Genomic DNA, 15,564 nt, shown 5'->3' with positions numbered 1-15,564 from the left:
TCTGGGGTAGGTGAACTTTAAAAAAAATTTGACGACCATTCCAGCATCATGTTTACTCTTTAATCCTATGTGTTTTGTTTTATTTTGTGCATCTAAAATCAATACTCTGAAAAATATGCTTCTCCGGGGGGACAGAGAGGTCCTTAATATCTAAAGAGCCCACCTATAGAGAACCACATGTATCTAGAAACCCTTCAGGCTGGCGGAGGAGAGCGCAGCCGGCGGGGGCAGATTGCGGCAAAATTGCCCATCTCTTTCCCCCAAAGAAGGCCGAAGGGAGCGCTGCCCCTGTGACCGGGCACAGATGCTAGCTAACACACTAACCAGAGACAACCCTCCTTCAGAGGCTCACTAACTACACTTCCAGTGCACCGACATAGAATCACCTTTTATTTCGTGAAGGCCTTTTGTGATTCATTCATGTATTCATACATTCTACAAATATTAAGCGAATATTGTGAGCTGAGAACCCGAGCTAGGTAATGGTCGGTGGAATGGAGGTTTGACAGGATCCCTGTAACACAAAAGCTGGGCAAGGAATCAGGAAGACCTAAGTTTAAATGCGACCTCAGACTAGATGTGCACTAGATGTGCAACACGGGATAAGTTATTTTGCCTATCAGTTCCCTCAAATGGGGATAACCATTCTTCCCTCTTAGAACTGTTGTGAACGTCAAATGAGACCAGATTTGTAAGCGTTTAGCACGGTATCTGGCACATAGTGGGTAACATAAATGCTCATTCGTTTTCCTTCTCGTGGAGTTGACTGTCTAATGAGGGGATCAGACTCAAGTTTTACCCGAAGTGTAAAATATTAGAGAAGAAAACAAAGTGCGCTTCTCAACTCCTCCCGCAGATCTAGATCCCACTTCCTCCATTCCCATTTTTTTTTCTTAGGCCCCTCTCTTGGTGGCTCATTTTGCCTTTCTCCCTTCTTTTCCTCTCTGCTGGGGATCCGGCCCCAAGATGTTGCCCGCCCAGTCCAGGCTTTGCCCGCCTCCCGGCACTCCGGCCGCCCGGTTCGTTCGGGGCTCCGCCTCCGGCTCCGCCCCCAGCTCCTGACATCAGCCCCGGGCCGGAGCCCGGCGCAGAGCGCGGAGCGCAGCGCAGCTCAGCGCTCCGGCCGCCCGACTCGCCAGCCCAGTGCCTGGGGCGGGGGGGCAGAGGCCGGGCCGGCCCGCGGGCCGGGGGCGCCGCCCGCCCGCTCCCTGCGGACCTCCATGGTGCATCTCATGTGGTCCGAGCCACCGCGGGGACAGTCGCTGCCGCCGCAGCAACACAAGCATGAGCAATTCGGGGCCAGCGGCGGCGCTTCCGAGAGCATGTTCCCGGGCTCTCGGCGTAGCCGCAGCCTGTGGGACGCCGTGCGCCTCGAGGTGGCCCCCGCCGACAGCAGCCCCGTGGTTCTGCACAGCTTCACCCAGCTGGACCCCGACCTGCCGCGCCTGGATGTGAGCTCGGGGAGGAGGGGAATGGGGATGGAGGGAGAGCTGGAGGCAGGAGGGGCTTGAGACAGGCCGGGAGAGAGGGACTGGGCTTGAGCTGTGATGGGGAAAGTGGGTTGGGAACCCGGGAAAGAGTGATCTCGGGACCTCCATCAATTACTGCATACGTCACCTTTACCCTTCCTCCTTAGCTTATCTCTTGATTAGGGTCAACCTTGCCCATCCCAGACATACACCCCTCCCCCACTTTTAAATGTCTTGCTAGAAAGCGAAGAGTAAAATATTCTTTTCTTTCGAAATCTTGGGGTGGGGGCGCTAGTGGGAGAGATCAGTTTACTTTGCCAGTATTGGTGACTTCATTTCAGCCCCGGATTTAGGCTGTCATTCTAGAGACAGAGATGCCTCCCTTCGTTTTGACTTCATCAGTAAAATCCACAAACCGTCTGTATAACACAAGTTAAAGAGGGTTCCGAGCGTTTGTGGTGTTTTAGTCGTTGTCAAATGTCTAAAAACTGTTTCAAGCTGACTTGAGGGGATGAGGCAAGAAAGTGTAACAACGAGGAAGGGTCCTTACCTTTAAGGATCTAACAAGTTCTAGATGAGAGGCCTTTTATTTCTAGGGAAACCGGACAGTCAGAAGACCTAGCTTCTAGTTCCAACTTAGATGCAGTGTGATTGGGGGGAGGCAATTTCTCATCTTGCCTCTGTTTCCTTATCTATAAAATGATAGAGGGACTGGCTAAGCTCAAAAGCCCTTTTCAGCCCCAACCTTGTAAAATTTTATGAATTTATGGAATTGGAAACATAGAGACCACCCCAGCCAGCTTTCTCCTTTTACAACTGGGGTAAATTCAATCGTTTTGAAAGGCAATGTCAGGGTCACGTTTTTAGTCTATTTTCTACAAACTTATGGCTCCTGCCTCCCATTTGATCATTCTTTGTACTGCCATCACCTCTAATTTATGACTTCCTACTATAGTAGATGATACATAGGAGATAGTCCAAGTATGTGCTGGAATTACCAATCATATGATTGTACGATTGGAGAAGAGCAAAGGGGTGTCTGTTGTTTGGTAGGAGGGGAACAGATGATCCTTCGTGCCACTTTGGGAAAAGTTATGAATTCTATTTTTGAAGAAGGAAAGGGGGAGATATAGATAGGGCCTTGCATCAGTTGACTTAGGGATCTGACCTGGCCGATAGTTTGATCATTCTCCTACCCAATATGCCTGGACCCTAGATGGTCACAAGAGAAATGATGTAATTATCAACCTTCTGAGCACTTTCTGACTGACAGCCACCTGCTTTCTGGTGCCTATTGGAGTCAATTAGATTGAATTTAGCCAGAAAAATTTAGGTCACATCCAGGAATATGGACTGAGAATCTTCCATGAACTCCAAAGGACCCAGGACTACCATGGGCATCTCCATACTGCAAAAGATTATGGATGTTAGCACGATTCTGAATTCTGACTCATATCAGGTGGCCCTAACACTGCTAGGGTCTTTAGATATCAATCCCATTATTTCCAGGCAGAAGGCCAGGCCCTGCAAGGGCCATTAGGAAAAACCACAGAGATTGGGGCGTTGATGGGGGAAGAATATTGGCAGCATTGGACGGAGGGTGGGCAGGAATTGTGGACGTGAAGACCATGATTTCATAGACAGAAAGCTTGTCCTGTGTATCTGGGTATTGGGGGGTGGGGAGAGACATGGGTTGCTTGGTGTAGAGTGGACTGCAGATGTGCAAGCTTGAGTGTGTGTATTCAAGAGAGAGGGCATGCGCACACTTGCTTGAGTGCAGCTGTGGGGGGTCCTTAGAAGATATTAATCATCTCTCCCCTGCTTTTCCTTTAGGCTCACTTTGCCTTTCGCTGGATAAGGGGAAAACTTTTTTGGCAGTCCGAGCCCCATTTCTAGGGAGGGACCCTTTAAACCAATATCCCTATGGCCCTGTTCCAAGCCATAAATGGATGGCTGACCTCTGTTTCCCCTGTTTCCCCAGGGTCCTTCAGACAGTGAAGAAGGAGTGTGGTTAACAGGGTTAGGCTTATAGGGTCCTGGCTATCCATTATGTGGGAGGTGGTAAAACCTTCCTATGCCCATGACCTCCAACCTGGCCAGCCATTCTCACTCTTTGCTCATTCTTTAGCTCCTGGGAATTCTGGGGTCATGAAGGTGACTGGGGCTCATTTAGGGAGAGGCCCTAAACCAGAACTCCCCCGAGTAAGGGTGGGAGGTGTCTTGACACTGTTTACAGCCGCTCATCTGGTTTTCATTATGTCTGGCAGGAAATCTGGCTCACTAAATAAATCCTTTTGCACAGGGAGAGCCTGGATTGATTCTTGGCAGTCAGGCATTGATAGGAAGGTTGGGTTGGGGGAAAACCACAAGCCATGGATGTTTTTCTTTCTCCACGCCATCAGAGAAGCTCAGGAAGGAGGTCTTCTCCTCCATCTTAGTTCCCAGCTGTGTTGCCTGCTGCTTCCTCCTCCCTCTCTCCTTCAGTCTATGCTGCCGCTTAAGGAGTAAGAGTTCTGACTAGGGGAAAGAAAACCAGGGTCCTGGCAGAGGAGGCCTGGGGACGGAAGCCCAAACACAATATTCATTTACCATCAACTCTCCCCTCCCCAGGAGAAAGGAGGGGAAGTCCCCATCCCTCCTGCCAACATCCTCTCCCCTCCTGGGGCGGATTTCCTCGTGGTGATAGCTTGCCAGGGTTTCGTCAGGAACAGGGAGCTTCGGACCAAGGCCATCTTTGATTATAGTTCAGGCCTTACCACTAGGAAAGCAGCCCGTCCTCCCTTCCCTATATCACAGAAGATCAGGGATAGTCCTCCTCTCCCTTCCTTGGACTTTGCCCAGGTGCTTATTCAAGGTGTCTTTTCCGTTACCTCTGTCTCTGAGTCAACCAAATCTTCCTCCTGCCTAGAACTTGTAGTGGGCTTCCACTAATAGAGACCTAGTGTCCTGAATGTGGGAGGGAAGCTTGGCCCTGGTCAGAACCAGCCTGCGGTGTTGTGTTCAGTTCTGGCTGCCACGTTTAAGGAAGGACACTGGCAAACTGGAGTGTATTCAGCGGAGAATGATTGGGAGAAGACTGGAGATAATGCTATGGGAAGACTGACTGAAGTAATGGGGTATTTGGACTGGAAAAGTAGCGGCTTTAAAAATTTAAAGATCTGTCATAGAGAAGAGGGCTTAGACCTTTTCTGCTTGGCTCTAGAGTAGAGAATTAGGAATAAGGGCTAGAAGTTGTAGAAAAACAGCTTTCATGTTATAACAAAGTTTTCCTTTACTGTTAGGTCTGTCCAAAAGTAGAATATATGGGGAAAAGTTCACAATTCCTAAAAGCATTTAATGGAGACTGGGGATATTGTCCATGGGAAATGGAATAAAGAAGGGGAAACTTTTCAGTTATGGATTGAACTAAATGCCTTTTGAGATGTCCTCCTGCCCTGAGATATCATATTTTTGTTGTTTCCTTACCTTTGAAAAAGCCCAAATCCCCAAAGTGCATATTAATTAACAAAAATTTATTTAGCACCTCATATAGGCAAAGCCCAGTGCTAGAGTCCTTCATGACCTGCCTTGTTCTATCTTTCACCTTACTTCTTCCTCACCAGCCATTCTAGGATCTAGTTTCACTGACTGCTACACACACACACACACACACACACACACACCACACACACACACGAGAATGCTCTCTCTCCTTGTCTCTGTCTCCTGGCTTCTTTCTAGTTTAGCTACATTCTCATTTTCTGCAAGCCCTTCCCAGTTCCCTTCAGTAATAATGGCATCCCTCCAAGAATTTTTTTCCAATTTATTCTGTAAATCTTTCATTGGTATAGAATTGGTTGCATGTCCCATTAGAGGTACCTCACATACAACCTACTGTATACCAACAGTGACTGCAGGTTCCTTGAGAGCAAATGCCATGTATTTTTGCCTTTCTTTTTATCCTCAGAACTTAGCACAGTATCTGGTACATAGTAGGATATTTAATGAAATGCTTGCTGACTTGATTTGACAAAGCATAGTCAGTTATATTAGAATATAAAATTCAGTCCCAGCCCTCAATGAACTGAACATTTAGTTGGAGAGACATGAAAAGATAATCAACAATACGCCAGTGTGTGATCAGTGCCACGTGAGTCATGCACACAAAGTTAAATACTGGAGTTCAGAGAAGGGAAAATACTCTTATCATGGCTTCATTGAGGGGAGACTTGAATCATCATGGGAATCTTAAAGCTAGAAGGCATCTTTATCAACTAATGCAGCCCTGTCCTTTTAAATAGGGGGAAACTGAGGCCTAGAGAGGAGGAAGACAAGGACACAGGGAGATTCTTCAGGTTTCACTTTAGAACCTCTTCTCTCCTAACCTTCTGTGTGATCATCCACTCTAATAACAAGGCCTTGAAGTTAGGTTAGTTAGCAGTTAGAGAGATAGGAAGGACTTTCTAAGCAGAGAAGAACAGATATCTCATTTATTTTTAAAGGGCTGGATCATGCTAGGGGAAAATCTATCCACTTCCTTCTCTCCTGACCTTATCTGAAAGTTTTTGTGTCTAACCACAGTCCCTCCTGCTGCAATCAAAGCTTATTTCCTCACTTTGGCTTGAGAAGGGAGAAAGTAGAGATCCAAGAGTTGGTAGTTTCTAGGTTGGTCGTCTGTCTTCCCTGAGGTTCCCCTAGCGTACAAAGTTACACAAAGAGAAAGAAGAATATTTGGAATACACATGTTTTACAGCCTGCCCATTATGTGTTGGTATTTCCTGGTCAAGTCCTGCTTCTTGGCTTCTTTCCAAAAGGTGCCGTCTCCTCCGGAGCTTCAGGATAGGCAGGGTTCAGACAGCAGTCCCTCCTAGCCTGTGTGTGCTCTGCTCCTCTCCCTTCCCCTCTGCTCTGCTCATTTCTCCTCCCTTCCTCCCAGAGCTCAGATGGATAGGGAGGCATCCACCCTGCCTCCGATGCCACTTGAGTCTTCGTGTTACCTGCCAGCTCAGGTTCTCCTCTGGCTGTTCCAGGGTGGACGGGCCTGGGGGGAGGGGAGGAGTGTTGGGTGTGTTGGCACCTAGTCCCAGTTCCTGGAGGAATGTGCCCGAGCACCTGTGGTGGGGGGGGGGAGCTGCTGGCCTGGCTTTCCCTGGGGCTGAGGATGGCTCCAGAGCCTCCACTGGTCAGGACAGTAGCAAGAGAGGCAACTGAAGAAGGGGCAGGGGTGGGAAATGTTGCTAAGGGTGAAAAGGCTTCCAGGCTTCAGCCAAAATCCAGGAATCCATTCTCTGGCACCGTCCATGCGGGGGGAGAATCTGCCTGAGGTCTGCCATTGCTCTCATCCCATCCTTGGAGAATATAGGTTTGAGCCCCTCTTGCTTGGTGGGATGGCTTCCTCTATAAAGAATTGGGAATCCATCCACAGCTGGACTTCCCATGTGTCTTGAGCCATTTCTTTTGCTTCTTCTTCTGGGATGTAATTTGCATTTCCTAGGCTTTCAAAAGTCAGGGAAGGAAACCCAAAGGGCTTATGCCCCTGAGGAGTCTGCCTCATGACCCAGCTAATAGTCTGGGAGGTGACCTGATGCCCGAACAGACTTTGTGGGGCCTGGATTTCCTAAATTTGAGTCCTTATGCCTTGATATAAGGTCAGCCACAGATGTGCTTACATTCCTGTTCTCCACCCCCTCCCCAGCCCTGCCCCACTCCTGCCCCAGTAGCTTTTCAGGGTGTTTTGGTGATGTGCTTTATTTCATTTGGACTCTAGATAGAGCAGAGAGCCCCAGCAAGGCATGGAAACCTATATTCTAACCCTGGCTGTAATTCCTTCATTCCTTGGCCTCAGGCAAGTTGGTTGAAAGGAACTTAGATTTAAAAATTGGAAGGAAACTTAGAATTCACCTAATCTTGTTGAAACTGAGGAAATTAAGGTGAGTTGCCTCATGAATCATATTGATACTAAGTACTTAGCCAGGAGGGTATCTAGGTGGCTCAGTGGATACAGCCATAGACCTGAGTTCAAGTCTGGCCTCAGGTACTAACTGTATGATCCTGGGAAAGTCACTTAACCTTGTTTCTCTCAGTTTCCTAATCTATAAAATTATGTGGAGAAGAGAATGGAAAACCACTTCAGTATCTTTGTCAAGAAAACTCCATGGACAGTATGATCCATGAGTTCATGAAAAGTTGAACACAAGTGAACAACAATAAGAGCTTAGACAGGATTTGAACCCAGATCCTCTGATGAAGTATCGATTTCCACTTTGCTGAGAATGTCTGTCCCACTCTTCTAAATTGGAGCCATTTTTCAAGGCCCCTTTTCCCTGATGTATTGGAAAGATTAGACTGAAAGCCAGGAGGAAGCCCCAAACTGGACCCTGACTGTGACTTTTGGGCAATGTATTCCATTCTCTAGTTCTGTGTGCACATTTGTAAAATAATAGAGTTGGATAAAATGTCTGTGATCTTATACAGAGGCCCTTTCTGCTGCCCTTGATGCAATGGAATTGTTTTAGAAGGATTGGGAATTACCAATGCTGGAAGTTTCTAAACTCCTTCAGAGATGGGTTTGGAAAAATCAGCTACGTCCTTTCTGTCATCCTACGGAAAATGATGCTGATAATGTCCACTTGTCTCAGGGAGGAATGGGAAGGAATTTCCTTGGGGACATAGTTGTGGCTCTTGCTGAGATTCTGAAGAGCCTTTCTCTTTTACTAACTTGAAGGAGACTCTTGAGGCCTCTGTTTCCTTGTTTGTCAAAAAAAGAAAAGGTCAAAATTTGTGCAAAAAATTAGCCCATCTCTATCCTGTCTGCCTCAGGGAGAGTGTTCTAAAGATCAAGAATGAGACAATAGTTGGCGAGAGTACTTAGAAACTGTGAATGTTCTAGGTAAATGTCAGTAAGGTGTTTTTTGTTCTCTAAGTGATCTATTTTATAGATGAAGGAACTGAGGCATGTATAGGGGAAATGACTCATTGGGATTTACACAACTTTCACTTCTTCCATTCTTCTCTGTCTCACTCTATTCTGGCCTGGCTGAGACGCTAAAACCTAAGGCAGATATAAGAGGTTTATGGCTTGTGGCATGGAGCAAGGGATCTGTAAGAAGCGTGGCTATGCCCTGTTGGACCTTTCATTCTGACTTCTCAGATCTCTCATACATTATAGCATTAAGGTGCTATGATCTCACGTACCAGTGTCTTATATGAGAGTCTTGGATTCCCATTGCTGGAATTTTACAGGCAGACTTGTTACCCCCAGGGGCACAAGATCAGAGATTTCTGTACATTCCTGCTTCCCCCAGGGCAGCAGCATTGGTGGACACATCTCACCACAAAAGACAGCAATGGCCTATGGCCTACATTCTCCTTCCCCCTCCCTTTAACTTCTGAATATGGTATCCACACTTCAGGGAAGGGGTGAGTCTGTTGCTAGGGAACAGGATTTGGACACAATATCAGCTGAGCCCCATTCACAGGGTCCTTTCATTGGCAGCCTGGCTTCCCTGGGAGGTGAGATTCCAGAAGGCCTTTGCTGTGTGTTGGAATGTGGCTGGCATTGTGGGAGGGGCTTGGGGGGATGAAGAAGTGGTCAGAAGCCAGGCTGAGTGGGGAGTCTGGGCCTGGGACATCTTCTTCTTATGTGTTTTCATCAGTTCCATGAGTGTGACATGGAGGAGGCAGCTTTATTCCTCTGGATTGACCATCCATTCATAGGGATTGTTGATTTAGCATTAAAAGGGATATTGGAGATCATCTGATCCAATCTTTCTTTGAACAGATGAAATTAAGCCCCAGAATGGGGAAATGACTTGCCCAATTGTTAGCAGATCTAGGATTGAATCCAAGGCCTCCGAACTCCAGATTCAAGATTTTTAGATGCTATCTTTTGCTCTTGCAGCCTTTTCACACAACCTTCTCCAATCTCTTCAGTCAGTTATGACCTTTCTCCCCAGAACTGCCAGGGACTTTGTTTTGCTCCTGTCTAATACACTTATCATGTATTACAGCTATCTGTGTCATTGCCTTTATGACAGTAATGACCTAGGAGGAGAAAGAGGGCAGGGTATGTCTTATTTAAACTCTGTAGCTGCCTCCTGCCGAATATAGCGCCTTTCCACATGGTAGGCATTTAGTAAATGTTAAATGAATGATTACAGAACAGTTTTCAGGAAGATAAATAAAGGCAGCACCCCAGCTGACCCCTTTTAGCTTAGCAAACAAAACTACCACTTTCCCTGCCAGTCCCAGTCTCCGCTGTCCCAAAGACTGCTGGCACCCTCCCTTCTCCACCATAGAGACTCTGTTTATGTTTTAAGGTAGGGAAGCATGTGTGTGGCTGGGTAAGAGGCAGAGGAAAGAGTAATTGGCCTAAAGGATCTTTCCTGAAAATGAATTAATGGGAGGGGGGTTGGGGAAGGGAGGGGGAGAAGGAGGTTGCCATGTATAATGTGCTTCCTATATGCCTTTAAAACACTGTGCTGAGTGCTGGGAATATAAATAGAGAAGGCTCTCCATCATTCCTGAACACACAACGTGATCTGGATCTGTCTAAAAAAGAGTTTCTTGACCAGGGCTTTGTAAAGTTTTAAAAAATATTTTGATAACTTTATCTTAATATAATTGGATTTCTTTGTAATCCTATGTATTTCATTTTATGCATTTAAAAAACGGATTCTCAAGGGGCCATTAGGTTTCACCAGACTTAAGAATTAGGAACTCCTAGTCTAGAAAATAAATTCCTTCACCCCTACCCTGGAACAAATTGTGATTGAAGCTCTTCTCTCCTCCCATGCTTCTGCTTCTCCTATGGTCTTAGATAGCCAAAGGGTGGGGTGAGATAAGAGTCTAGGGTCAGGAAAACAAGCATTTATTGAGTGCCTGATGTACACCAATTACAGGGCTGCTAAGTGCTTAAAAATATTATTTCATTTGATCCTTATAAAAATTCTGGGAAGTAGATGCTATTATTATATAGCCATTGTACGGTTGAGGCTCACAGAGTTAGTTAAATGGCTTGCCTGGGGTCACAAGGCTCCTAAGTATTTGAGGTTGAATTTGAACTCTGGTCCCAACAATCCTTCCACTAGGTCTAGTTGGGCAGCACATCTGGCTTGTCTTTGTCTTCCAATAAGAGGAAAGTTTCCTGAGCACAGGGAAGGATAAGTGGAGGTTGGGAGACTGTTATGCTCTGAGTGGGATCCCTTTGCCAAGGCCCCCACCCTCAATATCTGAGATCCAAGTGATTTAGAGGATATTTTGGAGGTTAAAGCATGAACCTATTGAGTGATGAAAGGATGGGAACCTTGGAGTTCAGTTAGTCCAGCCTCTTCATTTTGCAGATAAGGATACTGAGGGCCAGGGAGTAAAGCTTGTCCAAAGACACAGATAGTAAGTTGAAGAACTGGACTCCAAACTAGGTCCTAGATCTTTTGAAGTCTATGTAGCTGCTGCTGCTGCTGTTATTGTTGCTGTTGTTACTGCTGCTACAGTTATTGTTGCTGTTGTTGTTGCTGCTACAGTTATTGTTGCTGTTGTTGTTGAATCATTTTGGAAATGTCCAACTCTTCATGACATATTTGGGATTTTCTTGGCAAAGATTCTGCAGTGGTTTGCCATTTCCTTTTTACAGAGGAGGATACTGAGGCAAAATGATTGAGACTTGCCCAAGATCACACAGCTAGTAAGTATCTAAGGTCTGATTTGAATTCAGGAGTTGAGTCTTCCTGACTTCATACTCAGCAGGTCTCCCTACTGGATCACCTAGCTGCCCAAGAGCCATTTTACAGAAAGGGAAATTGAGACCCAGAGAAGGGAAATTACTTAAGTTTACTTGAATTCTGTAAACATTGGTTTACATGGGCAATGCACACTGCCAGGTGTGCTGGGCATATAAAGGTTAAAAATTACAATATCAGCCTTCAATGAGTTATAGTTTATTGGAGTGGTGGGGAAAGGGAACATACTTATATGAAAAATACAAGGAAGGGTATGATTGAGAGAGGGGGCTGTAGTGAAAAAGGAGGAAATCTGCAAAAGCTTTTCAGAGGAGATGGTGTGTGAATTGAATTAGAAGTTAGAAGGAAAAAACTAATGCAAACAGAGCTGAACTTGGCTCAGAGTTGATCCAAGCTTCCCATCTGAGATCCTAGGGAAAGACAACCATTTCAAAACCTAGATATGCTTCTCATTTTCCCTGGTTTGTTGCTCTAGAAACAGATACCTTGGAGAGACTAGGTCTGCCCTAAATGTGTTCTTTATCACTTTCTTAAACAAAAGTTCTCTTTCCCCCACTTTAAAAAATAAATATCTATATTTTCCCCCGTATCTCTCTTCTGCCTCCCAGAGAGCATTTATTAAAATTTGTTTAAAGATAAACATTATATTTATTACATTATATTAAGATATACATTATATTTACAACATATAGAATATATTAGTTAAAATAATACCATTGAATGTTAAATACCATATTTTTAATAAAAAAATAACTATTTAAAAATTATTGCTTTACTTTTCCCCCCAGATCTTCTTAATGTATAGCCTAACACAAGATAGCTGAGGACTCATATTTGCTTTTGCATTCTGTCCATTGTGATATACATACACACATACAAACAAAATTTTCTAAAAAGAAGAAAAAATAGAGCAACAAGTTAGCAAAATTTATCAATACATTTTTTAAAATCTAGCATTATATGCAGTATTGCACACCCAAGAACATCTTCCCTTCCTCCCACCCAAATCTCTGCAAAAGAATAGGAGAAGGTATCTTCTCATATCTCTCCTTTCGGACCAAGCTGCTTGTTTGCAGTATTTTTGATTGCTTTGTTTTGGAAGTTCTTTCTATTTACATTGCTGTAGCCATGGTATCTATTGTTTTCTTGGCTTTGCTTACTTCACTCACCATCAGTTCATGTGAATCCTTCCATACTTCTCTGTATTCATTATGCTTCTCGTTTCTTATAGCACAGTGATATTAAATTACATTCACATACCACAATTTGCTTATCCTTTTTCTAGTCAATGGGCAATTACTTTTAAGCAAGTGTTCTTGATTTAAACTAGTATTGTGTCCTGCTTCTGCTCCATAGGCGCTTGAAGCAGGACTCCTAAGAGGTTTGTTATGTTCTAGGATGTTTTGAGATCAGCAGTAATCAGCTTCAAGACTTTTGGCCCATTGATGGCTTTCTTTTTTAGAGTCAGTAGATGCATCTACTGAAAGGAAGGTGGGTTGTCATGACAACCTTAAAAACACTAACAACTTCACCTCTCTAGCCTCGGGGCTTGTCTCTGGTTAAGGTGTTTCGGTGGTTTGGGGTCAGAAATGTTTGTGGCTTGTGTGTACACATGTTTCCCACCATATCCCAGCAAAGAAACATAACAGCCCTTATGTGGAAAGGTGATGTTTTTTAGGTTTGGCTTTTATTCTTTTTTTTTTTTGTCCTCTCTGCCTTAGCTCTTAGATATCTAACCAAGGTGACCCTCTCTTCCCTTTCCAATCCCTGACTCACCCTAGCTGCCTGTGGTTTGCCTCTCATCTCCACTAAGCCCTGCCTTAGGAAGTAAGATAGGTACAGTGGTTGAGGCTGAGTCAGAGCAGGGGGAGCATTTCTCATTCTAGTACTTGCTGGCCTCTGAGAGTCCTAAGCTCTCTGGCTTTAATATTCTTAAGAGCCAAAATTTTTTGGCCTTAGAATTCCTTTACACTCAGAAAATTTTCCGAGGATGCCAAAAAGCTTTTATTTATGTCAGTTACATCTATTAATATTTACCACCTTAGAAATGAAAACTGAACAATTAAAAATATTAATTCATTTAAAATAATAATCCCATTGAATTAAATAACATATTTTAATGAAAAATAATTTTATTTTTAAAATTAGTGAAAGAGTGCTATTGTTTTACTTTATTTTCTTTTTCCACATCTCCTTAATGTCTGGCTTAACAGAAGATAGCTGAGTTTTCATATCTGCTTTTGCATTCAGTACATTGTGATACCTTGTTTTAGTTGCAGTATGTGAGGAATGTTTAGCCTATGCAGATAATGTAGTTGAAAAAAGGAAGTTGTATTTTAATAGGCAAATAACATCTTAGTATTATTACAAGAATAGTTTTGATCTCAGGGACTCCCTAGAAGAGTGGTAGGGACTTCGGATATGCAAGGAGCTCTTTTAGAACCAGTACTACATAGGATCTCCTTTAGGGCATTTGGAGGCTTCTGAATTTACAGTGGATTACCTTGTCCCTAAATCAGCCAGGTCCCTCGTCAGGGTCAGTGTTCACTCCCTTCAACCCTTCCAAGCAATTCTTTTTACAGACAATTGCTGTGTCTCACTAAGGGAGACATGAAGCTGGAGTTGGGAACCCTGCGATGACTCAGGTTGTTTATACTCAACAGGTTGCCTGAACAAGATGTGGAATGACACACACAAGATGGGGTGGTGAGCAAGCAAGGGTATATGTAAGGTCATTGATTAAGTGATGTAGCAGGTGTATGGAATCTCTGGTGGTGCATATGGAGATTTAGGGCTCCATGTGTTGTCTCAGAAGAAGAAAGATCAGGGATCTTGGAGGGGAAAGGGGGCTGAATGCAGGGCATATCTGCCACCTCTAAATATCCCCAAATACTAAAAGTGAAACTTGCTTTCAAGAAGTGGGGAGAGTGTGAAGGACTTATGAATTTGAATAAATTCTGCTTGGAGGTCCAGTTCTGTCTGCAGCTGCCCTCATATAGCCTTAGACTCCCTTTCACTTAATACTTGTCCTCTATGTAAAGTTATCTGTCATCCTGGGTGTGTGAGAAAGAAATTTTATTGTTTATTTTTTAACCCAAACCATCCAAAACAATCTTTATAGTCAGGTGGTAAGATTCTATCTTCTAGAGATGAGTTCCCTTCAGAGGGAATCGAATTTTGCTTTGGTTAAACAGCGAGCTCTTATTTTTGAGTTTTATAGCCTCATCCAAAGGAGGCAGAGTGGACCAGGAGTTAGAGCATTATTATTTTTTAAAATTCAAAAGGTTTATTTCTTAGCTACGAAAATGTTATCATATTTTTTTATATAGTATTTAATTTTTAAATAGTATTTAATTTTTCCAGCTATATGCAAAGATAATTTTCAACATTCACCTTTGGAAAACCTTGTATTCCAAAATTTTCTCCCTCTCTCCCCCCTCTTCAAGAGAGCAAGCACTCCAATATAGGTTAAAAATGTACAGTTCTTCTAAACATATTTCTATATTCATCATGCTGTGCAAAAAAAAAAAAAACAATGGATCATGTCTGATTTTTCTTGTGCAGCACAACAATTGGGGAATATAGAATTGCACGTGTTTAACATATTGGATTACTTGCCCTCTAAGGGAGAGAGAAAAAAAAATTGGAACACAAGGTTTTGTAAGGGTGAATGTTGAAAACTATCTATGTATATATTTTTAAAATAAAAAGATTTTTTTAAAAAAGAAAAATCAGATCATGTTTTTAAAAGCTAGGAAAATCAGCATGACTTAGTGTGTGATCAATTGTCTCATAGGAAAAATATGGTGCTAAATAGCACAAGTAGCACTCATTTAAACATCTAGTCAATTTCCAAAAACAAACAAAAATAAATCCATGTACTCAATTTTGTCTTTGGCCATATTATTCCTCTAGAGTAAATGTGTCTAAGTGGTAAATTCAAAGTATTTCTGATTAAATTATAGAAGTACTTTACAATATAATCTGATTAATCAAAAATAAATTTCCTCTAAAAATCAGAACAAGAGAAATCAGATCAAAAGAGTAGGGGGGAATGAGAAAAAAAAGCAAAGAACAACAACAAAAGAGCATTGTTCTGTAGTGGGGAGGGCATACTTTCTAGCTCTGGACACCTAGGTTTGTGATCTGAGTTTGCCAGAGAATGACTATGTGGCATTAAATAAGTCACTGGCCACAGGGGTACTTGGCTTTTCTCATCATTAAAAATGAGGAGGGCACCCAGAGAGAGGACTGTGGGGACTGAGTGTGGATCACAACATAGTATTTTCACTATTTTTTTGGTTTGATTGCATTTTGTTTTCTTTCTCTTCTTTTCCCCTTTTGATCTGATTTTTCTTGTGCAGCATGATAATGGTGGA

General features: G+C 43.5%; 1 protein-coding gene across 6 annotated transcripts in view; it reads left to right on the top strand.

Moving 5' to 3' along the window:
* RALGDS (ral guanine nucleotide dissociation stimulator) overlaps positions 1–15,564 on the top strand; it is an 89,037-nt gene that overhangs the window by 44,585 nt on the left and 28,888 nt on the right. For 2 of the 6 annotated variants that reach the window (XM_051980264.1, XM_051980263.1), the window contains exon 1: positions 1,172–1,451. The exons of 3 other annotated variants lie outside the window; for them this stretch is intronic. In XM_051980264.1, the coding sequence (XP_051836224.1) occupies positions 1,221–1,451 (231 nt within the window). In that variant the 5' untranslated portion in view covers positions 1,172–1,220. Of the gene's footprint in view, positions 1–1,171; positions 1,452–15,564 lie in introns of those variants that run through there. One more of the 6 variants, XM_051980261.1, reaches the window with a different exon arrangement.

The sequence above is a fragment of the Antechinus flavipes genome, chromosome 2, assembly GCF_016432865.1.
Source record: "Antechinus flavipes isolate AdamAnt ecotype Samford, QLD, Australia chromosome 2, AdamAnt_v2, whole genome shotgun sequence".
In the NCBI taxonomy this organism is placed as follows: Eukaryota; Metazoa; Chordata; class Mammalia; order Dasyuromorphia; family Dasyuridae; genus Antechinus; species Antechinus flavipes.
This window is presented reverse-complemented; position numbering and strand designations above follow the sequence as displayed.